The 24162-nt window shown below is 33.5% G+C and overlaps 1 protein-coding gene across 1 annotated transcript; it reads right to left on the bottom strand.

Moving 5' to 3' along the window:
• Positions 1-296: 296 nt before the first annotated feature.
• Positions 297-24086, bottom strand: LOC110916592 (truncated transcription factor CAULIFLOWER A). Its single transcript, XM_022161296.2, has 8 exons — positions 23743-24086; positions 2704-2782; positions 2552-2616; positions 1749-1848; positions 1571-1612; positions 1066-1107; positions 887-975; positions 297-580 (listed from the first exon to the last, which is right to left on the bottom strand). The coding sequence occupies exons 1-8, from the start codon at positions 23925-23927 to the stop codon at positions 472-474; spliced, it is 711 nt and encodes a 236-aa protein (XP_022016988.1). The 5' UTR covers positions 23928-24086; the 3' UTR covers positions 297-471.
• Between the last annotated feature and the right edge of the window lie 76 nt (positions 24087-24162).

The raw sequence follows: 24162 nt of genomic DNA, 5'->3' as shown, positions 1-24162 counted from the left end.
TTTGTCCTCCACTTCACATGGAAAATCCATATTTTATATACACCGTCATGGCGGATATAGCTTGTAAATAGGGGTAGCCCCCACTACCCCTTTATCCTTCGGCGGTAGTATAAATTTTGGAAAAAAATGATGTTTTTTCGACTTCGTTACCCCCTTTCTTTTGAAACATTACCCCTATAAGGATTTTCTAGATTACGGGCCTCTTAAGTCATTATGTTATTGCATATATTTTGAACTCGGGATAACATGAAAAGTTTTTTGATGAACACCACTAATTAGTAATTTTAACAAGAAAATCAAACAAAAGTAGACCCAGGCTGTAAATTACATACACATTTATTACAACTTGTATAAACATACTATTGTTTTAACATCTACGTCTGTTATGTTCGGGAAACATATATATAAAGATTTAACCTCTTCATTCCTCATCAACCGTACCTGTCTTTATATATATATATAGAAATTTATCTACCGGCTCATGAGATTAAGCATCCAATAAGGAATGACGGTCAACGGTTGACTTTCTCTCTGTGTATCTTCCAATTCTCCATCACATCCTGCAGCTTGGTATGCCTCACTGCATACAAAACTCATCATATATTGTTTTTATCTCAAACGGGTCAAAATAAAAAATATTATATAATAAAAGGAAAACGGATCAAATGGGTTGAACGGGTCAAGAGTTATGTAAAGTATGTGCTTAATGTATTTACCCTCCTAAATAAAATTACTTTTTTCTTGTTACAGTGATAACCATATTTAACGCGTTAAGTGTTTATACAAATTAAGAATGACCCGTTTCAATTCCCATCTTGCCCCTTACGGATCGGACCTATTGAGAAAACAAATTTTATGCTAGCCAAGGGTGAGGTGAGAGGCTAACCCAAGGTTTAACTGAAATGAGACCATATTCTCTTGAGTTTGCTGGTCCACAAGAGGCGGTTCGGCTAATTCTTTTTCCTTTCCTTTAATCTGTGCGTTTAGTTTAAGATTTTAAATAACTAGACGAGTATATAGGTAACCTGTAAATTGGACGATTCAAGGGCAAGTTTTGTATCTTACCTTCTTCAAGAGCAAGCTATTTTGATCCTGCAAAGACTTGTCCTGTGGTAAAAATCATATAAATTATCACATAATGCATTTACTTTTGACCCAAGTGGCACACTGTGCTCAAATTTTGCGCGAAAGAAGCATAAGACATTTACTAAAAAGCCCTTAGTTCGCACGTAATCGGATTGAATATTTAAGGGTGTAGTTAAAGATACACCAACCCTCATGTCACATCATACGGGCCTTATGATAAGGAGAAGAATGGTCACATAGGCCAAATGGGTTCCTCGGTGGTCATATTAGTCATTTCTTTGTCAGTCAAGACATCATACGAGCCGTACGATTTGTCCCTCATACGACCCATATGGTCACTTTTCGCCATGTCATACGGCCAATATGGCCACATTCTCCATGTCATACGAGCTCATATGACATGTCAGTGGCATTTGTTTATTTTGTCCTCATATTTAAACATGTGTAACCTGGTCTAAATTATGTCACATGAAAATGGGCATACCTTCTTTTGGAGCTCCGAAATTGATTCAAGCATCATCTGGTTCTGCAGATAAAGAGGTTTTGCTTAACATATATCATCTTTTTAAACTCGAAACTAAAGACTTCTTTGGGGGTTGTTCGTTTAAGAAGTCACAAGCAATCTCAATTCCCAGACACCACCTTAAATGACACATGTGTACCTTTTTCAATCTAAGACGTCTAAGAGCCGCTTCAAGCTGCTGTTCCAAATTCAGAAGCTCCTTGATACTCAAGGAATCAAGGTCTTCTCCCATAAAATTCCTATGATGAGCAAACAACATAGTATCATTGCTTTATTGCATCTTTTAGTGAACACCATCCTCAAACAAAAAAACCATCAAGAGGTGGCAAGATTGAGTGGTCACAAACTTACACGGGCTCCTAGTCCGTTTTAGTACGATCCAAAACGGGCCAGTCAGTTGTAACACTTTACTAACCTTTTTAAACCTCATACGAAATAATTAATAATGCAGTGATTATGATTAAAAATCAATATCTTTACATTAATAATCTAAATTTTGTAATAATGTTGTATAATTTTTTTTGCTACTTTCAACCCCCCCTCGTTTGACTCATTCCCTGACCTATTTGCCACCTTCAAAACTGCAGTCACACATGACAAAATATGATTACATTTCACTATTTTGTGGGTATATATATATAGAGAGATAAAGTATAATGTACTTCACGCCTTAACGTACTTCACGAAATATATAACATGCGTAATTATTTTTTTGACCAAAATAACGTGCGTGATTTTGGATCCCATGCGTGATTATGTGGTCCCATGCGTGATTATATGTTCCATGCGTGATTATACCCCTGATCCAACGGTTACCATTGTCTCCTACGTGAAGTATGATAAGCCGTGAAGTATGTTAACCTTTCTCTCTCTCTCTCTCTACATATATATATATATATATATATATATATATATATATATATATATATATATATATTATACCTTTGGTTTTTCTGCAAGAGCTCAAATTTAGCCTTCAGTTTTGCAAGTTTCAGAGTCCAGCTTCCCTACAATTATTTAGATTTTGGGTTTTAAACAGTAGCATAAATTTGGTAAGAAAATAAAAAAAAGCTACAATAAAAAGTATTTCTTACTTCAGATTGATTATTGGTCCCATTAAGCTCCTTTTCTGTGTATGAGTGTTGTTCATACCTTTCAAGGATCCTTACCATTCTTTTTGTCATAATATATAAAGAAAGATGTTGTCAGAAATATATACATGTTATCTCAAGCTTCTTATGGGTGGCATTCACAGTCCAATCCATTCTTCAAATTATACAGGTTCATTTGGATCTAACTCAAATTATACAACGGGTCAATTTAAGTCTGCTCAAATTATACAATGGGTTACGTACTCTTCTAAAACTTGATAAGAGTGGTTGCTTGATGCAATAAAAGCATATGTATAATTTAATGCAAAGTGGGGTTTTATGCCAAGAAAACAAGTCAAGGGACTAAAGATGTCAAATAATGAAGTCTTGGATTTGAAGAAATCATTGTTTTTAGGGTTTTGTATGTCATTTTACATAATCTAGTGGAGATCTAGAGATAAATAAAAGTGAATAAGTCTGCATTTAATTAAGCTAGGATCTAAGAATGAACGTTAAAGATCCATAAGAGTAAATAACATGTGCCCATTTCCAAGTCTTGTTAAAACATTGTTTATGTTCTTAAAGCAACAGTTGAATAAAAATCAAAGAAAAACGCTAGAAATGTGCAAGTGTTAAGCGCTTTAAACACGTTAACCTGAATGAGACCCCTTTAATTAAATGGGTTAAACATGTCAATTCAAATACGACTTGTTTATTAGACGGGTTAGATAAATGTACCGGTGTCTGGTTGCCCCCTCTAGTATAATGTATAATTTCTTTTAAAACGTCGAATTATGAGTAAATCTAAACAACTATAGTAAATTATTAATGTCAAAAAAATTCAAGGTCAGGATAGTCATCTATATATATTTTGTTCAACAAGGGATTAAAATTTTATATATATTAAATAAAAAACTAAAAGTAATTTTTGTATTTGTAATTAACTAAAAATATCATGTTTAATGAAATAGTTTGATTTTACAATATAAATAGAAGACCAATTATATGTAATTAACTAAAAATAACATGTGTGATCGCAGGTAGCGTTGGTGACCCGGTCTGTCATCAATTTCAGGGAAAACAACGCCTGAAGGCCCATGTGCTAAAACCCCTAGTTCACGCAGGACATTTTATCACGAACGAGGCTCAGACCGGCAACCTCTCCTTAAAAAATCACATACCTATCGCTAAAGCACTTCCCCTTTGCTTAATGATGTAGTTACTATTTAGATTTATAATCCTATATAATAACCCTTGATATTTTGATTCTTTTTATGATGAAAAGTATATATTGAATTCTCTAATTTCTATCTATAATTCTTATGGTTACCCTCTAATTTATGTCCCAACTTTGGTGCCACATAGCCATTTTCCAAATCTCCATGCCTAATCAACATTTCATGTATTTCCTTTATTTATATGTTTTTATTTATTAATTAGTGTAGTATCCACATTTTATGTCTTTATTTATATGTTTTTATTTATTAATTAGTGTAGTAAGTGAGTTAGTGGTATAGTTTTATTTAGATTGCTAAGGTTATATATTAGCCTTTGGTATTTTGGTTTATCGAAAAATATGAATTGAGTTATCTAATTGAGTTAATTGTCAAAATCGTCCCTGAGGTTTGGGCAGATTTGCCATTTTCGTCCAAAATGACACTTTTGTACCAAATTGCCCCCAACGTTTGTAACTTTTTGCCGTTTTCATCCAACCCACTAACTTAGTTTATTTTTTTCTGTTAAGTGGAGGATATTTGGATGAAACTGACAAATATAAAGCTACAGGGACGATTTTGGCAATTTACTCAAACTCTGTTAAATCTCTTTTATTTAATTAATTTTGTTACATATATAATAAAAAAGAATATACATGCAATTTTTATATGAAAAAAATAATACCTTTGAACCTATTTTTTTATAAATTTTCATCCAACCACTAACTAAGTTCATTTTCTATTAAGGCGAAGGATGTTTATAAACTAAGACAGAAATTAATTTCTAATTTTTTATATAGATCAGTTTTATAAAAATAAAATCTACATAAACCTCTAAATTTTATAAAACTAAAATGTTGGTGACCTTATTGAAAAAGTTCAAATAAAAAAATCTTATCATATGTACCAAGTTTGTAATTCATCTTCTACTCTTTTAAATTCGCTCATAAGGAAAAACAGAAGCCAGTACCCCCCCCCCCCTCCTATCAAACAACGTATCGTTACCAAACCTTAAAATTACCCACCAAATTGTAATTATAATGCTATGAACCAAAAGTTTCTTTACTCAAGCCACTCAGAATAAGTATTAATTAGTTACTCTCATAATCTTAACTAAATAAATATTTTATTACTACCAACATATTTCCTAGGTGCTCAACACATTTAAAAAAATTGTAACGTTTTACAATTTTTTTCTATTTCTATAACTGATAATACTAAAAGTTGTAATCGGTTGTTATGTGTTGCACACAATGTCGTTTTCTCTTTATAAAACTGATTTATATAAAGAAGCTATAAATTAATTTTTGTCTTGATTTATAAAATTTAAAACATCCTTCACCTTAACAGAAAAAATAATCTGAGTTAGTGATTTGAATGAAAATTTATAAAAATTCTGTGACAAAACTATTAATTTTTTTTCTAAAATCTCCATGTATATTTTTTTATTATATATGTAACAAAAATAATTAAATAAAATAAATTAAAAAGGGTTTTAGTAAATTGCCAAAATCGTCCCTGTGGTTTTATATTTGCCAATTTCATCCAAATATCCTCAAATTAACAGAAAAAATAAGCTAAGTTAATGGTTTGGATGAAAATGGCAAAAAGTTACAAACGTTTGGGGCAATTTGGTACAAAAGTGTTATTTTGGACGAAAATGGCAAATGTGCCCAAACCTGAGTGACGATTTTAGCAATTAACTCTATCTAATTTCTCTCTATAATTTTTCTAGATTTTCTCTAATTTTTGTTCAACTTTGGTATATATCAGTTGGTATCAAAGCCGCCGTCGTGATCCTCAAGTGATCCATGGTTGTTAACACCTAATCTGATACCGAGTTCCGTCAATGGTTGAATAAATCCTTTATGAGACTCGAGTTCCAGTTTCAAACCATTTTCAACGAGCTCCGATCAATCCGAACCGTGTGAGAAGCCCTCCAAACCCTTATCCCATCACCACCTATGCAGTTAGTGCGGAAAAATATCGGATACCGGTCAAGGACCGATATTCGAGATATCGGTTATCGCTATGAAATATCAGTAATTTTAATATCATGCATATATTTATATATATATACAATATAATTTTAAAACACTAAAACCTAGATAATATTAATAGTAAAATCAAAAGTGTCAATATTTTAATTAGAAAAATGATCTAATCATAAGCCATGAAATCTTCCTACATCAACCAAGGCATCTAATTGTGGGATGGGAGTCGGATTTAGGGTTGATGATCAAACATTGGAGTTGGATGAACTGATTCTGTGCGATTGAGTTTGGGAATACAATATACGAATTCATCAACTAGAGTTGGACTTTGGGTACTTGGGCCAACAATTTTAAAGGGAATGGGCTTTGGGCAGTAAAACTATTAAAATGGGCTAAATCTATAATATCGGCGAGATAAAGCAAAAAACTGGCAATATATCCGTCAATATCGTCGATAATATCGGTATCGCTATTTCTACCGATAGGGGATAGATCATTGGCGCAGGTTAGAAGGGGCCGCGGGGGGCCGCCCGACCCCCCGAACTTTTTGCTCAGTAATGTAATATATGTGGTTCTCGTATAGAAATTTTTGGGTATATACGTTTTCGACCCCCTGGTTCTATAGAATTTTTTAGGTATATACGTTTTTGAGCCCCCGTCGGAAATATCAAGCTTCGCCACTGGGATAGATAACCGATATATCACGATATTAACTGCAAGTTCACCACCCACTTCCGCTCCCGAACCATTACCCGCGAAACCAACCCCAAAAATCTCATTAGCCCCAAAATGGGCCCCGTCAACCAAACCGTCTACACTCAAACCACCATTGAAACCCGGACCAACCCCATCGCTCACGCTAGTACTAGCTAGCACTAACACCAAAAGGAGTTGATGTTGTGACCACTGCTACAATCACAGTCAGTAAACTAAAGGAGGCCAGGATCCGGTTGAAGAAGTTCCTCGACTGCAAAGGCAACGATAACAACCATCAAAAAAGGTGTAGTCGGGAAACCTAAGTGGCGTCCGCCGTGGCACTCCGTTAATACTTCTCCTATTATGGCGGGAGAAACCGAGTGGCGGCCACTATAGTTTATCGCCAAGACATATTCAATTTTCATCTTTGAGGACAAGAATGTCTTACCCGGGAGGGATTGTTGTGTGCCATAATCTAATTTGTGCCACATAGCAATTTTTCCACATGTGTTTTTCTTAATTCATTAGTGTAGTAAGTGGGTTCGTGGTCTAGTTTCTATTTAGATTTAGCCTTTGGTAATTATATACTATTATTTTGTAACACTTCTATGCAAGTTAGTGTTGTATTCTAGGCTTTATTAGTATTTTATGCATTAAGAGTATTATACTTTGTGCTTTATTGCTTGTACAAATGGCTTTATTTATATACTATAATTTAAAAGATATGTAAGTTTATGGTGTTTGTACTTCATGCTCCATGAGTGTTATTTGTTTCTTTAGCTTGTATTTTATGTTAAGGGTTTTGTAAAGTTTTGTGTTGGGTACACGTGGCTTATGAGGTGTCCCTCTCTTCTACAGTTGTCCTCTATTTTAGGATTCATCTCCTCTTAGGTGGTTTCAATATTAAATGTTTTGAGAAACGACGGTAGGGTTTCTAGAGAGAAACAAAGCAAAAGGGTGTCGTCTTGATGTTGTGGTCGGCTTTCCGGCCACCCATAGCGACGGTGGACCTATGCGATCTTCTCTATATCTCTTTTTAGCCAACAGCCATTTGCGGGACCTATTAAGGTCTGGTTTTGTACAGAGAGAACATGGTTTTTAGAGAGAGAAACATCTCCGTATTTGCTGGCATCTCTAATTTCATAATTTAGCAGTGGAACTTTAGGTTATTTCGGTGGTTTGGATATGTTAATTCATTTGGGGCGAGACTTGGAAATTGACAAGAGATTTAAAGCAAGAGAAAGTCAATATGTTCACATGAATAAAATGGGTCATCAAATTAAATCCTAGATGTTTAAAAGATGTGAACCATAATGATTTTGTAAGGTTCGACGCCGCCGCAACGCGACGCGAGTCAAAACCAAGCTGAAGGAGCTTGGAGGAAAAGCTTTTGGTTAATGACAAATATGAATTGATTTTTTATTATTTCTCTCCATAGTTCTTCTAGTTTCTCTCTAATTTATGTCCCTATCACTTCTCTCTAATTGTTACCTATCACTTATAACACACGTGATTAATCATAAAACTTGATTCTAGAGAAGGAACATCCTTAAGAAAAATTAATAGACGTTAAGAGTTAAGAGTGTGTGCATTGTAAAAGCATCTACAAATAACAATTCTTGAGTTGGAAGAAATATCATAGTGTATACAAATATTGTATTACTAACAAGTATGAAGTTCGTGAACGATATTACGGTCAAACATAGTTTATCTATTTTTTAGTTTCAATTTCACGCCTTATACTATTTACAATATACTCAACATAACATAGATGAAAATCAGGGAGTTAAAAAACTAAGGAGTCAATTGATTTGTTATTTTTTTGGAATTTAATAAAAATGGAAAATGAATTCTATTTCAAAAAGTAAACAAGAAGGAAAACATGGAAAATAATTCTATTTATTCGTCTATCTCTCAACCATTCCAAGTGTAATCTATATATACACATGCTAATTGTAGCTAGCGTTAACTTATAATTAGGAGTATTATCATACATGATGTATGCCCATTATCATCATTTATAACAATTTCTTATTTGTTTGGTTGTATAATTATTTGAACTAGAATCTAAAAGATAACATGTTTTATTGGAAAAAGAAGTTAAAATCGAAATAAATTCGTTTAACTCTTTTAATAATTATCTCAAATTGGAAAAAGAAGTTAAAATCGAAATAAATTTCCTTTAGCCCTTTTAATAATTACCTCAACTAGAGAAGGAATTTAACCAAAAGAATTGAAATCTCTCACTCTCACTCACCATCACTATTGTCACCACTATCATCCATCTTACCACATTGTGCATTGTCACAGCCAAAACACATTCCAAATTCTTTAATAAACTTGGCAAACTAAACATGACATATTTTTTCAACAAAAATATATTATAATTTTCAGTTCCTTTGGTACTAAATTTGTTTCCTTTAATTTTAATTTGCTTTGACGAATTACAATCCTTAGAAAAAGAATTATGAGCCAAACATACCCTAAGATACCTATCCCTAAACCACTCTAATTATGATCATTAAAACCCCATTTTGCCTTTAACTAATCCTAGATAAAAACTAATTGGTTATCGAGAAGCAAACAAAACAAAATCTTTGATGCCCTAGACTTGTGGCCCCATGCTGTTTGGAGCAAAATGACATGTGTTCGGGTTGAAGTACAGTGACATCAATTGAAACTCAGGAAATCATTAAATCCATTGCAGACATGTCTAGCCCCCCATTCTATCATATAAATGCTGGCAACAAAAATCGGAAAGAACACATTTTTTTCTCAAAACTAACTTATTCGTATAATTATTAATTACAAATACATATATCTTAGAGGACTTTAACCTTTCAATTTTAGAATAAACAGGACGCAATCTATTATCACACCATATCCTTTAAGGAGTAAAAGAACACATTCTAATAATGGAACCAAGAAAGTTATATTAATGATTATATTAGGCCTTCAGGTGTACCCTAAGGCCACTTGATATACTCTAACATCCATAGGTGTTAATCCTAGTTGACATCCATTAACACTTGTTATACCGCTCCTGAAGGGTGTTAAGAGGCATTAAAGCTGCATATGTTAAAAGTTAACTAGGAGAGAGAAGGAGAGAATCAAGCATTGCAGTATTTACACACACACAACATGCTATATATATGTGTGTATTTTAATTAATTTAAGGGAGGTTAATGGGGGTTAAACCATTTCCTTGTTGTGAGGTGAAGTGAAAGAGGGTCAAGTAGGTGATGTGACACCTATGTGTAGTTAAGGGGCGTGAAAGTATACCCCATAGCCTAACATGAGTGGCGTTAAGGGTGACATGGCATGTTAACCGGCGTTGCACACCACTCCTTCCTTGTGTTAAGAGGCGTTAGGCTTTGGCGTATACTTTAACTCTTTTTTAACTCCACCTAGGTGCCACATCACTTAGTTTTCCTCATTTCACTTCACCTCATATTACGGAAATGGTTTAATCCTATTAATTCCACCTAACTACACGTAGGCGCCATGTCACCCACTTGACGGTCTTTCACTTCACCTCACACTAAGGAAACGGTATAATCACCATTAACACCCCTTAAATTAATTAAAATACATATATATAGCATTTTCCAATGCTTGATTCCCTCTCTCTCTCCTAGTTAACTTCTTAACACGTGAAGTTTTTAATGCCTCTTAACACCCTCCAGGAACAATATGACAAGTGTTAATGGATGCCAACTAGGATTAACACCTAGACGGCCTTAGTGATTTGGGTGTAAAAAAACAAAACAAATTAAGACAAACTCTTAACATTTGTTTAAGATGTTAACAAACAAACAATCACTTTAACGTCCCTTAACACAGGGAGAGTGTGGTGTGCAATGAAGGTTTACATGCCACGTTAACAAAATGTTAAAAGACTGAATTTTTGTAACTAAAAACAATTAAAAAATAGGGTTAGGTAGAGTTAACGGGATTAAAATATTTCAATAGGGTGAGATTGAATGAAATGGGGAAAAGTGGATCATGTGCCACTTAGGAGGAGTTGAGAAGGGGTTAAAGTACACTCCAATGCCTTAAGTAAATATTAAACTTGGATCATGATTATATTAATGATCATTTAATAAGTTTTTATTAATTCTATTTTTTTAAGTATTTTAAATGGGTAAAGATCAAATACAAATAAGTCTTAACATACTAAACGTGAGAGGTGTAGAAAGTTTTTTTTTTTTTTTTGAAAGTTTTTCCCATCTAATTAAGCATGATTTTTAATTGTCAAAAATATTAAAAAAAATAGAAAAAAGTATATTTTTTGTGTAATTATTCTAGTAGAGTAATTATATGTAATTACTTTGCTAAAGTAATTATATATTTTTTTAAAATTATTTCTTTTAAAGTTTTAGACTAAAATAGATTTTTGACTAGTTGGAAAAAAATTAAAAAAAAAAAAAAACTTTCACTTTTCATGTCTTAAGATTATTTGTAGAAAAACCTTTTCATATAAAGTAGCAAATACTTTTTGAAAATTCTTACAAGTTTAGATTATCTGAAATTATATTTTAAGCCAACTCATGATTTATATTATCGTTATTATTTACATATTAATTAACTTTGACCACATTAAATTTCAGCTTTTTACAAAACACGAATCATCCTCGTATCTCCGGTGACTACCGTTCATCATCATCCAAACCACCACCACGTACCAAGCGATCACTGCCAAAGGATTACTACTCCGGCTATAATCAGTTCACGATGCACATTTTGTTGTCATGTCATGAGGGTCGGTCATTCATGATCTACTAGATGATCATTACTCATTCCAACAAAAGAACCAGGAGAAGAGAAGTCTAATCTCATATGGAAGTTGAGGGGATATAAAAGACTTGAAAGAAAATAAGAGTTACTGCCAATTAAACTTGTATGAATACTCTTTTTAGGAATAAATGGACACATGTCTCAAAAAGGAGATTTATTGGCCCTCCACAAATCTCCTTTTTGTAGATGGGGTTTGGCCTGCTCGTGAAATCTAGTGTGACAGGAGAATAAAGAGTTGGCCCTTGGTGGATTAACAGATTTTTAACACCTCAATGGCACTTCAAACACCATATGCGCCCACCATAATAAGATTTCTCTTGAAGATCACCTGCCTAACGTAACACTGTGCTTATATAATCTCATTAATTAGTAGTGTCCTATGAGTTTTTGATGATGGTTTCTACTGGTTACAGAAAAAAAAATGTTTTGTTAAAAGAGTAAATTACAAACTTCGTCCTTTATGTATGTCATATATTACAAAGTATGTCCTTTATCTTTAATAAGCTCAGAAAACATACTCGATGTTTGCAAACCCTTACATGTTATGTCATTTAGTCCTAACACAGCTAGTTTTTAAGGTTAAATTTGACTAAGTCAACCCCACATAAGGGTATTTTGGTCAGTTTATCCAAAATGTTAAAATAAATCATTATAAAAAACAATAAATAAAACAATTTTAAAATTCTATATTATATATATACACAGACAAAACACATATATATATAAACAAACCCCATCCTCCTCCTTCTTCTCTCTCTGACTACCCTACCACAACCACCACCCACCTACCACCCCACCAACTGGTCTTCTTCTCCGGTGTAACACCACCGCCCAACTCTGGCGACCAAGAACTCCCACACTCACCCCTCCTCTCTCTCTTTCTCTCTCTCGGATCGAAACCCTAGCCGCCGTCTTCCGGTTTAGATCTCCCCCGTCCTCCGATTAAGATCGTCGCCTTCTAGTTCAGTGCACCCCCAACACTGCACCACTCTTTCTCTACCCCTCTCTGTCTTTGACACACGCAACCAAACCGCTACCACTGCCCCATCTTCAAACTAAATTCCGGCGATTCACCGTCTGTAATTTTTGGGTATTCGCAGACCAAATAAAGGGGCAGGTGGTGTGTAGCTGTGGTGGCAGGTGAGAGAGAGAGGGAGACGACGGCAGCGGCGAGCACGGCGGCGGTGGTGCGACGGTAAACAAAGGCCCCTGTTCTTGTTCATCTCATATTCTTTTGGATCCCCTCATGTTTCTTATTTTCTTTCTTTCCGGTGACAGTTGTGGGGGTAGATGTGGGTGTTTGGTTTGATTGATGATAACAGGTGGTGTGTGGATGTGGTGGCAGGTGGAAATTGATTGGTGATAACATGTTTCTCATTTGCATTGATTTTGGAAATTGATTGTGCAGGAGTGGGAGGTGGCAAGTGGCGGGAGGTGGTGGTGACAAGTCGCCGGAGGTGGTGGTGACTAGTCGCCGGAGGTGGTGGTGAGGGTAGGTCTGTATTTTAGAGAGAGTATATATATAATATATTTAATTAATTTTGTTTTAATTTATTAGAATTATTAAAATACTTTTTTAGTAAATGACTAAAATACCCTTATGTGGGGTACACTAGGTCAGATTTAACTATAAAAAATAACTGAGTTAAGGCTAAAGGACATAACACGTAAGGGTTTGCAAACATTAAGTATGTTTTCTGAGCTTATTAAAGATAAAGGACATACTTTGTAATAAATGACATACATAAAGGACGAACTTTGTAATTTACTCTTGTTAAAAAGAAGATTAAAAACTTAAAATTCTAGGATTAAGTATAAGGAAAAACACAATAAGGGATGTAGACCAAGGATGGGAAATTTTATACCGAATACCGGTGTCGTACTGATACCATACCATTATCGACATAACATATATGGTTCAGTATGCGGTTTAGAACTTAGCTCAATTTCGGTATCAGTACTATGTTGAATGGTACTGGTTCGTGACGTTTAACGGTATTGTACCAGTACCAACCGAACACATACGATAGGGTATTCGGTTTTGGTTTTAGCTAAATTTTGGTATCGGTACTATGCGGTACGATATCAATTCGGTATGGTACCAATACCGACCTCATCCCTAAATTGTAGAGAAAGAGGACGGAGAGAGGAAAGTCGGATGAGATGCCAATAAAGTCCGGAGAAGGTGGTACTGGTGTTAGGGTTGTAAACAAATCGAACGTTCAATGAACACTTCGTGAATCGTTCGGCGGGAAGTTCGTTTATGTTTGTTCGTTTAATAAATGAACAAACACGAACAAGAAATTCCGAAACAAACGAACATGAACATAGGTTGCGTTCGTTCGTTTAGGTATGTGAACGTTCGGTAATGTGTTCATTTACGTTCGCTCGTTTATATTTATTTGTGTTCATTTGTTTAAAGCTTTTTTATATTTCTATTTTATTGGTTTTAGTATTAAAAAATATGAAACCATAGTTATACTATGCGTCTCTACCAACATCCCTCATTTTACCATTTCAATTTCAGTTGGTGTTAAAGCTTAACAAATTTCTTAATTTTTGTGTTAATTATGTTTATGATACTCATGTCAACTATCTTCGGATAGTTATATTAGGTACTTATTTATTTTTGGTGGGTATCTTTCTAATGAGAAAAGCAAATTTGGTTTAAAATGCATATATAAAGTTAGTTTGTGTTTATTTATGTTCATGAACATTTGTTTGTGTTCGTTTACATTCAGTAAGTGGTAAGTGTTCATGAGCAATTTGTGAACATGTTCATTTTTTATGAATGAACACGAATAAGAAATCTCGTTCGGTAAACATTCATGAACATGTTATTCCTTAATAAACAAACATGAAAAAGGCCTTGTATGTGTTTATTCGGTTTGTTTATAGCTCTAACTGGCATGATAGTGATACGTCTAAGATTCAGAAAGAGATTATGTAAGACAGGTGTTGAACTCCGAGAAAAAAATGCTAAAAATTGCCTTTAAATGATCATGATGACGTAAAACTAAAATTTTTAATGATTATATCTACAAGAAAACCGTTTATGTATAACATTAAGTAAAATAAAGTATATTACCGGTATGAATTTAACCTTATTGTTAAATTTAAGCACAAAGTAATCTTAACAAAATCTACTCTAGTACCCTATTGTTAAATTTCCTTCATGACCTTAAATAAAGAAATGTTTTATAAAGCGTAAAATAGTAACTTAATCCTAATTAGATATTGTTAATAACTTTTTTACCCATTTATAACATAGTATATTAACCAATAATTATGAAAATATTTTATTTGTCATATGTGAACCATTAACTTAAATTATAATTTTATAATAACTAATTATTAATTAAATTTGCATAACAATTATTAATAAGCATAAAAAATTTAATTTATGAGATACCAATAAATTCATTTTTATTTACTTTAAATAAAACTTATATATAGAGTGCACACATTAATAAAAACAATATTATTTGTATACACTACTATATGTAATTTAGTACTTGTCATATGACAATCATATAAATGTATTATATATTTTTCAGTATAATACACAGGCTATTATGGTATCTCAGTGTTACTAATTAACATAGGTCGATTTTTGTGAAAAGCTCAAGTTAGTTGTGTGAACTGTCATATGATAATAAAAACACGTTAGTTATATGGTTTTTTACACATATAATTATATCGTTTCTATTGTACAATCTCATGTGATACATGAGTTAATAACCTAGTAGTAGTATATACAATAAAACGCCATATAGTATAAATCCACACGCATAATGTACACGGAATGGTTTCAGGATGACCAGTTTTGGGTAATACCGATGGTGGTTTGGAGTGGTGACGGTGTCCTCGCACTCCCGGTCTCCTCGATCCCGGTCTCTCTTCTTCCCCTTCACAATTTTCTCTTGATTGGTACAACCATCCTCGTTCATCCCAATCTCCCCTCTGACATTTGCCTATGTGACCCTCCATCTTATCTCCCATCCTTCTATTGTTTCGTCCACTCTTGTTAAAAGTTCTTTTATTTTCTAGTTTTTTAAGAGAAAAGATGAAAGACATGTGTATTATATTTAATGTGATGATATCTTGTCACATTTAGTTTTTCTACTAACAACAAAAGGGTATTAGATTATATTTTATTGGATATTAATGGATGAGTTTATAAATTCTTAGGATGGTGAGATTTATAGTGGAGGCAAATTGGAAAATAATAATCCCACAATTGTGAAATTGGCCAATAATAATCCCAAGTCAGGAATTAGCCAATAATAATCCTACCTCGTCCATTTTTTGGAAAATAATAATCCACAATCACTAAACGACAAAAGTGCCACGTCAGCATTTGGAGTATTATTTTCCAAAATGGATGAGGTGGGATTGTTATTGGCTAATTCCTGACTTGGGATTATTATTGGCCAATTTCACAATGGTGGGATTATTATTTTCCAATTTGCCTATTTTCTTTAGAAATAGAGGAGCATGTTATTTTCTTTTAGAATTGACTTTCATTGAAAATTTCCAATATTGTATATTTATATTGGAATTCTTCCATTGTCCCCATTAAAATAAATAGAGGGTTTTCATTAGCTTTTGTAGTACATCTTGATTTTGAAATCCGCCTCTCAGGCAGGGTTCTTTTGCTCAGCGCTAAGGTAGATACAAAAAGCTTCCAAATAGCGTAGATTTTAGGGTTTTTTTTTTTTTTTTTTGCCTGAAGCACCTTATGTACTTGAAGCGTTTTTGTGTAGGAAAGCGTTATACCCTTGGTTTTCTGGCTTATACATGCAGGGAAAATCATATGAAAACCTTATTTATAACTATATTTTGGGTAGAGGGAGTTAAAAACCTATGTGATATATAAAAAAAATACTTAATCACCGTGCGCCTCGGGTACTAAAAGTCCACCGCTTTTGTGTTTTGCGCCTCGGTTTTAGACCTCGTCGCTTTGGTGCGCCTCGCGCTTTATAAAACCAAGTGTACATCCGATTCCCCAGGGAACATACATAGGGAGTGAAGAGTTATTTTAAATACCAAAATTACGATTCACTCCCTATATATTCCCTATAATTTTTATGAGGCGTTGTGAGTGAAAGAAAGAGAAAAAAGTAATAAATAAAAAAAGTGTTAACTTTCGTTTTGCTCTCTGTGGTTTGGTCATTTTAACGGTTTTGCTCCAATAGTTTAAAAATAGCCATTTTCCTCCCTGATCTTTCGAGTTTGTCGCCAGTTTGCTCCCTGGCTCTAAATCAGTTAAAACGTTTAATTAAAAGTAGGAGTATTTCGGTAGTTTACTCCCTGGCTCTAACTGAATTAAAACGTTTAGTTAAAAGTCGCGGTAGTCATGGTTGGCAGGTGGTAATTGCAGGTGGTGGATGGTGGTGGATGGTTATGGATGGTGGTGGTGGCCGGTAGAAAGAGTGGTTCGAAAGATGGGGATCAGAAAAGAATTACTTATATACATGTAAATAAACAAGTTATAGGTTTATTTAGGTGAAAAGACTCACATGCCCTTGCTTTTATCTATAAAATTATCAAAATACCCTTCTAGTTAATGGAATTTTTGGATGGAGTTAGAGGCGGGGAGCAAAATGACGATAAGTTAGAAAAATCAGGTAGGAAAATGACTATTTTTAAAATATTGGAGCAAAACCGTTAAAATGACCAAATCACAAGGAGCAAAATGGAAGTTAACTCTAAAAAAAATAGTTAATTGAATATGAATACATATGAGGAATCAAATGTATGTGTGTGTGCGTGTGTGTGTGTGTGGGGGGGGGGGTATTAAAGGTGAACAAATTGTAAGGGTAAATGTGGTCTTTTAGCTAAATTATGGGAATGCGAATCAGGATTCCAATGTTAATGGCTTAATGCTCTTGGTAATATACTGACAAAACATCGGCATAGGCAAGCACTTGAGTCGTCCAATTGGCGATAGGAGACACCAAACACACCGATTCTGTTTGATTGGTGATCGTTTAATGTTTAATGGGGTCCAACGAATAACAATGACGTGTTGAAAAGTCACGAAAACAAGTATGAGACAAGATTGTGAAAATTTGTCACCCATAATAGGGTGGCCGGGTGGGCACGTGAAAGTGATGACTGATGGAACACCGCCGCAAGCCCTTAATCATGCATGATGGAGCTTGAAGACGTGAAGTGTAACGCGTACGTGATAGGAGAATGTGTGTGTGGGTTTGACTTTGGTGTTTAGGTTTTAAGTTGTGATTTGGTGTGATTAGTGTGAGCGATGAGTAATGACCATTGCAAGTGTGATATAGTAAAATGTGATGGAATGTGATGGACTGATGTATCAAATGGTGATTGGGTGTTGTGTATGATGGAGTCTGATAAGTGATGACCACCCCTTTCCCCTTAAAGACCACCCCTTCCACCCTTAGAGATATAATCAGTGCCCTAGAATGAAAACCATACTACAATTGCAAGAAGTATATGGAATTTGAGAAATTGGTGATACAAATCGATCTAATAGCTAGTGGACTTTAGACCAACTAAACAAAAGCAAGTTGGCGAAACAATGATCCACCTTGTAAAAAATAACATAACTTTCGCTACATTTGGAGTTACAAGTCAATAACTAATGGATGGAGATATCTCTATGGGACGAATCATATGACAAACACCATTGGCGGTCTGCTCAAATTTTTTCTTTAGTTTTAGGTGTAGTTTGTTTTTTAAGAGGTAAAACGTCTGCGGTTTTCGGACCACATCTGCAGACATCTGTAGAAGAAGAGGTGGACCAAATCTTTGCAGTCTGTAAGACGAATGCTGTTTGTTTTTTTAACGTATGTAGACTTCTAAAATGAAATAGTAGTGGTGGACGGTGGTGGTGGATGGTGGACGGTGGTGATGGATGGTGGTAGTAGACGGTGGTGGGTGGTGGACGGTGGTGGTGGGTGATGGTGTTTAGCCCTCTGCAGACCTTAGAAGTTCTTAAAAATGGCTGGGCCAAGTCTGAACCAAGAAGAGCTCGCACATATGATTTTTAATGAAACGTTTTCGGAAAACAAACAGTCTGCAAATGGCAACGTTTGCGCGGCGCAGACAGAAGAGCCTACACATATTTTTTTTTGCATTATTCTTTTCAAATGTAATAATAAATGAGTCATCAATTTTGAATTTTGAGGTTTTGAAATACTTGTTAAATTTAACATTCCTTTGCAAAAGGAAGCTTGTTGCATTATAAAACTATGCAGTTAATGCGGAAAAATTTCGGTTATCGGTCAAGGACCGATATATGAGATATCGTTTATCGCGGTGAGATATCGGTAATTTCTAATATCATGCATAAATATATATATTTATATTTATATTCATATCTAGAGCCTATATATATACTAGAAGTCTAATATCATGCATAAATATATATATATATATATATATATATATATATATATATATATATATATATATATATAGGGTAGGGCTAGATAGAAAACCCTATCTATATAAAAAACCCTAGAAAACCCAACCTCCCGACATTTTTTTTTTGAAAAAAATAACACATGTAATATACATGTTTTTAAGAGTTTTGGGCCAAAAAAACCAAAAAAGCGCCGAAGGGATAATTTAAAAAAAAAAAAAAAATTCAGCAACTTTCAGCATTTTTGTCTAACACATGTTAGGCACTTAATTTTGTTTATTTTTTTAAAAAAAATCCCTTCGGCGCTTTTTTGTTTTTTTGGCCCAAAACACTCTAAAACATGTATATTACATGTGTAATTTTTTTCAAAAAAAAAATGTCGAGAGGTTGGGTAAAAATGGGGGGATATTTGGGTTTCCAGAGTTTTCTAAGAATTTTAGGGTTTTTTTGTCTAGCATTATATATATATATATATATATATATATATATATATATATATATATATATATATATATATATATTTATATATATACAAGAGGTGGTAGAAAGTCTAGGTGTGGGAATGAAAGTCTCAAAAGGTGGTAAATACTTTGTCCCACATTGGTGTGGGAACAAAATGAGTGGGTGTTTATAAGGTAAAGCATTTACTACTCCATTGTAGCTTTATGACATGTTTTACCACAAGTCCTACCCGCGCGCGCAGGGGGGTGCAAAAAAATGGGTTTCTGAGCTGGAATTTGGTTGAACTCGTGCGTGCCCGCGCATCCTGTGGATACGAATGCAGCTCCGAAACCCCAGGTCCCACGTGAGGCAGTTTTTACACCAAAGTACATGCCTCTAGAATTAAGCAAAAGGATCAACCTCTAGAATCAATATATTTGTGGTTTGATGATTCTTATGCTTAATAAATAAACTTTGACAAGGCCACATGATGAAGATCTATGTTACACCAAAGTACATGATTGAGTAAACTATGTTATGCCTCTAGAACTTTGATGATAATAAATGAAGAATTTATCACTAAATGTTTGTCAATATGTATTACAATTATTTATTAAAAGCAACTATATTTATACGTGAAAATCATAATTGAAAATATTTATATCCCTGAAAGAAGAACATCAGATATTAGTAATGGCAAAAGCCGAAAGAAAAATAAGAATCACAAAAGGCGCAAAGATATAAAAATTAATAATGAGGGAAAGGGGATAGCCCAAGTTAAGATAAATTAAAGAAAACCGTTTCCGTTGGATGTTTAGTATCTAAAAGATTTTCTTGTTGTTGGTAGAAATGATTATTCGAAGCTTTGGAATTTACAATACATGCATCACATAGGAATAAAAGTGTTGAGTTGTGGAGTCTGATGTTTTTTCGAAAGGACCTAATCGTTAACATGATCATGAATTCCGAGATTGCAACACCTCGGTTGGGGACCAACTCCGAACTGGTCGAGCATGGATCAAGAGGAGCCGATTACAAGGTCCTCTAGGGGCAATGCCCCTATGTAAATTTATGCCTACCTACTACTACCATTACTAATTTACTATTACTGTTATTTACTTAAGAGATTAAACACAGAATGATTAGGTGCTATCTAAGAGTACCGAACTCGTCTCTGAGAGTGTAATTGATGTTGTGGTTGTTTTATCAAAGGAGAGTATCTTGCTTGTTCAATCCTTAGATTTGTAGATAATGGTTTAAATTCTTTGATTTATGTTTATGTAATACGTATTGTAACATTTTATAATAATTATGTGATTTGTATAAACAATCTTGTATGCTTCTCATAAAATAAGGTGAGCATCTTTATTTAATTTAGTGTTCTGTCTTACCTCATACTTAGTACTAGTTATTTTAATTTAATGCCTTACGAGTTGTAAGAATTTAAGCATTTATAGAGAATGTAAAATTTGTATTCTATTATAATTTTTAATCCTTTTTTTCATATTTCTATTTGCTCTTTGTTTTCTTCTCTTGCCAGCAAGCTAGAACTAACGAAAACATGTCGGAAGAGAACATTACTTTTAATGAGTTGTCAACATGAGAAAAATATTTGTCTTCGACATTTTAGTCAATAAACCTAGGCCATGACTTTCCGTAAAGTATACAGTATGAAGAAAGTTAGCAAAACCAGTTTATTCTATCATTCCAATCACTACAAATTTGATCTTCCGTTTCGAATAATCGATGACTATTCGTGTCAAAGATGTTGAACAAATAGTTAGTTCGGGCAGTCTCATATACCTAACTGATCGAGTTATATACACTCACTCCTGTTCTCATAATATCTATTCATATAATAATTCATGAGCATGCAGTTTTAAGATGCTTTGAAGTGTTCAAAGACCCTAAACAATGCACTCTATTAACAATTAACAACTAGTAATATGCCAAATACAAATAACAGTTTATATCTAACACTTTAACTGGAGAGACATTATATACATTACTAAAAATGGGGTTGGCTAAATACATCCCCTTTTTTACTAGTTATACCCCTTTTCTAAAAATATAATTTAAAAGTTGTTAAATTTCACCCCTCTAAACAATTCAAATATTGTTTTTGAAAACTATAGTGTTTCTATAATTTGAAGACACTTTCTCTTACTAGTATTTTATTATGTTTCTATAAAACGTCATTAAAATTAATAAAAAAAATATTTTTTATACAATAAAAAAGTTTCAGAACTTTTTTTGAAAAAAAAAAAGTCGCCTTTATATTTTTTATTTATTTCGTATTTTAGTTCTCTCATCTTTCTATTTCTATTTTTATTAGTATTATTATTATATTAAAATGTTTTTTAATATAATTAACAACTTTTATTTATTAAAAGTAATAAGACGTAAAAAGAAAATAAAACGTTAGTTAAGTTGGCTGGCTTTAAAGCTTTATTTAATTTTTTGTGTATCATTGTTTATACAAACCGAATTCGCATACCCACTTCAAGCCGCTACGAACAAAAAAAATCCATTTCAAAACTAAAATGACTCGCTTTAGTTTAAAACGTAAGAAAACGATTATTTTTCAAATAATCAAAAAAAGTTTCTTTTTAAATAAAATAACGTTTTAAAAACAAATACTAGTAATAATAATAATTAAAGATAAAAAAAATGAAAGAAAAACAAAAGGGTTTGAATTATATGAATGTAAAAGTTGAAGGAGGCGGTGCATTCGGTAGAAAAAAGGGTACATTTAGCAACACCCACTGAAAATATAGACATATATATTAATATATTGATACGAAAATATCATATAATTTAAAAGAAGAAATCAGCGACAGAACTAATCTAATCTAAATATATTAAAATAAAGAGTAAACTGTCATTTTGGTCCCTGAGGTTTGGTCACTTTTGCCATTTTAGTCCAAAACTCAAACTTTTTGCATCTGGGTCCCTGTGGTTTCAGTTTTATTGCCCTTTTGTTCCAAAAATGAAATCAGGTCATATTTGTCTTACAAAATCCTGCACTTTTGTCATTTTCTCAGGGGCAAAACAGGTCATATTTGTCTTATAAAATATGGTATTTATTTATAAAAAGAAATGATCATTTTGCCCCTGCGGAAAAGGACAAAATAGCATAATTTTACAAGACAAATATGACCTGATTTCATTTTTGGACCAAAATGGCAATAAAACTGAAACCACAGGGACCCAGATGCAAAAAGTTTGAGTTTTGGACTAAAGTGGCAAAAGTGGCCAAACCATAGGGACTAAAATGGCAGTTTACTCTAAAATAAAAACATGGTCTTCTTTTGAATTTTACATTAATATTTAGAGTAAATTTTGTAAAATCAAAGTAATATATATTTTTAGTATGAATATATAAACATATATAGCATGCCTGGTACTGTATGAGCATCAGCAAGCAAGCACTATAAGTTAAAACAGCAGTCATGCACGCAGTTCTCCAAGCAAACCATATGATATATATAGCTTTCTCAAATTTGAATTAAATTTATATACTATGACTATGACATATGGTTGTAAAACAAGGTTTTCAAGGCCGAGTACTCCCTAAGTAGTCGCTACAAGGTAGGATATCGAGACGACTTTCTCTAACTCCATCTAATTACTCGGAATCGATCAAACGCGGTCAAACTCAACCAAAATCGGATCTAGTAGGTCAATTCGGGCCGAATTTGAGTTAAAAAATAATAAAACACAATTTATGTGAATATCATATTAAATAATGAATATCATTTTCACGTATTTTGTTACAAATATTAGTAAATTTATGTTGTTAGACATATACTTAATTTACGAAAACTAATTTCTTTATAATTTAACATGTCCGAGTAATCCCCGAGTACTCTCCGCCTATGTCGAGTACTCTCAACTCCCCGGTCGACCGACTAAGGAGCGCCTAGCGACTTTTGCAACCATGTTGTGACAGAAAAAAGCTGGTTAATTCATTGTTTTTGAAGAATTAAACAACAATTCTCAGCTTCATGATCATCAATAAGGTTATGATCACATGTGATAAGTTCCAAAACCAAAAATATTTCATTTCCTTTTATAGTCAAACATATAATCATCAGAAATATGTTTAACAAAAGGAAGAAATTAAATCAATGTGTTTAAATTTAAAAAATCGAGTAGATGCAAAATTTGAATCCAGATATCATCAAACCGAAACCGAAAAATATAATCGATAATTCGTTTACTCGCACTGTGTACGGATTCATAAATCATAACCTAACTATAATCCATAAACCCTAAATCCTCACTCGAACAACCTATGTTTAGAGTTTCATCAGCATAAAATAACTGTAAATCCATATAAACAGTTATCAATCGAGTTATGAACAAACATGAAGTCATGAAGATAACAGTGATTTAGGTCTACTACTGTCTACATATCGTAAGATGTAGTAATTACCAGCAGAAAATAGGAAGAAATTAGGGCAAAATTAGGGAGAATAAGAGAGAGAAATCGTACGAAGCATTAGTAGCGTATTCAGAAAGCTTTCCTTTGGTGGAGAAGACGATGAGAGCGACGTCAACGTCACACAGTACGGAGATCTCGTGAGCTTTCTTCAACAATCCAGACCTCCGTTTCGAGAAGGTTACCTGTCGATTGATTTTGTTTTCGATTCTCTTCAACGTCACCTTACCTCTCCCCATGGTGTAACCGCCGGTAACAACCACCAGTTGTTTATGATGCTTCTGTTGCTGCTGGTGGTGGAAGAATATATTATTGTATCCCCTAATTTGGGAATAATATTATTATTACTTGCTATAATGTTACACGTAAATGTACCCCCTTTCTATTTTTAACGATTCTACTCCACACATTAATTTGGGTGTGTATGTACGAATATATTGCAAATTTGACTTTAATTCTATCTTCTAGTGGTAA

Source organism: Helianthus annuus, chromosome 16 (genome assembly GCF_002127325.2).
Source record: "Helianthus annuus cultivar XRQ/B chromosome 16, HanXRQr2.0-SUNRISE, whole genome shotgun sequence".
Classification (NCBI taxonomy): Eukaryota; Viridiplantae; Streptophyta; class Magnoliopsida; order Asterales; family Asteraceae; genus Helianthus; species Helianthus annuus.
Note: the sequence above shows the minus strand (reverse complement) of the source record. Positions and strands in the feature narration are given on the sequence as shown.

Bases quoted from the DNA above. Each gene is read 5' to 3' on its own strand.
- LOC110916592 (XM_022161296.2), bottom strand. From the start codon at position 23,927: ATGGGGAGAGGTAAGGTGACGTTGAAGAGAATCGAAAACAAAATCAAT. The intron at 1,108-1,570 runs GTATGCCCATTT...TTTTTACCACAG, and splicing joins TTTCGGAGCTCCAAAAGAAG to GACAAGTCTTTGCAGGATCA. The intron at 976-1,065 runs GTAAGATACAAA...CTAAACGCACAG, and splicing joins ATAGCTTGCTCTTGAAGAAG to ATTAAAGGAAAGGAAAAAGA.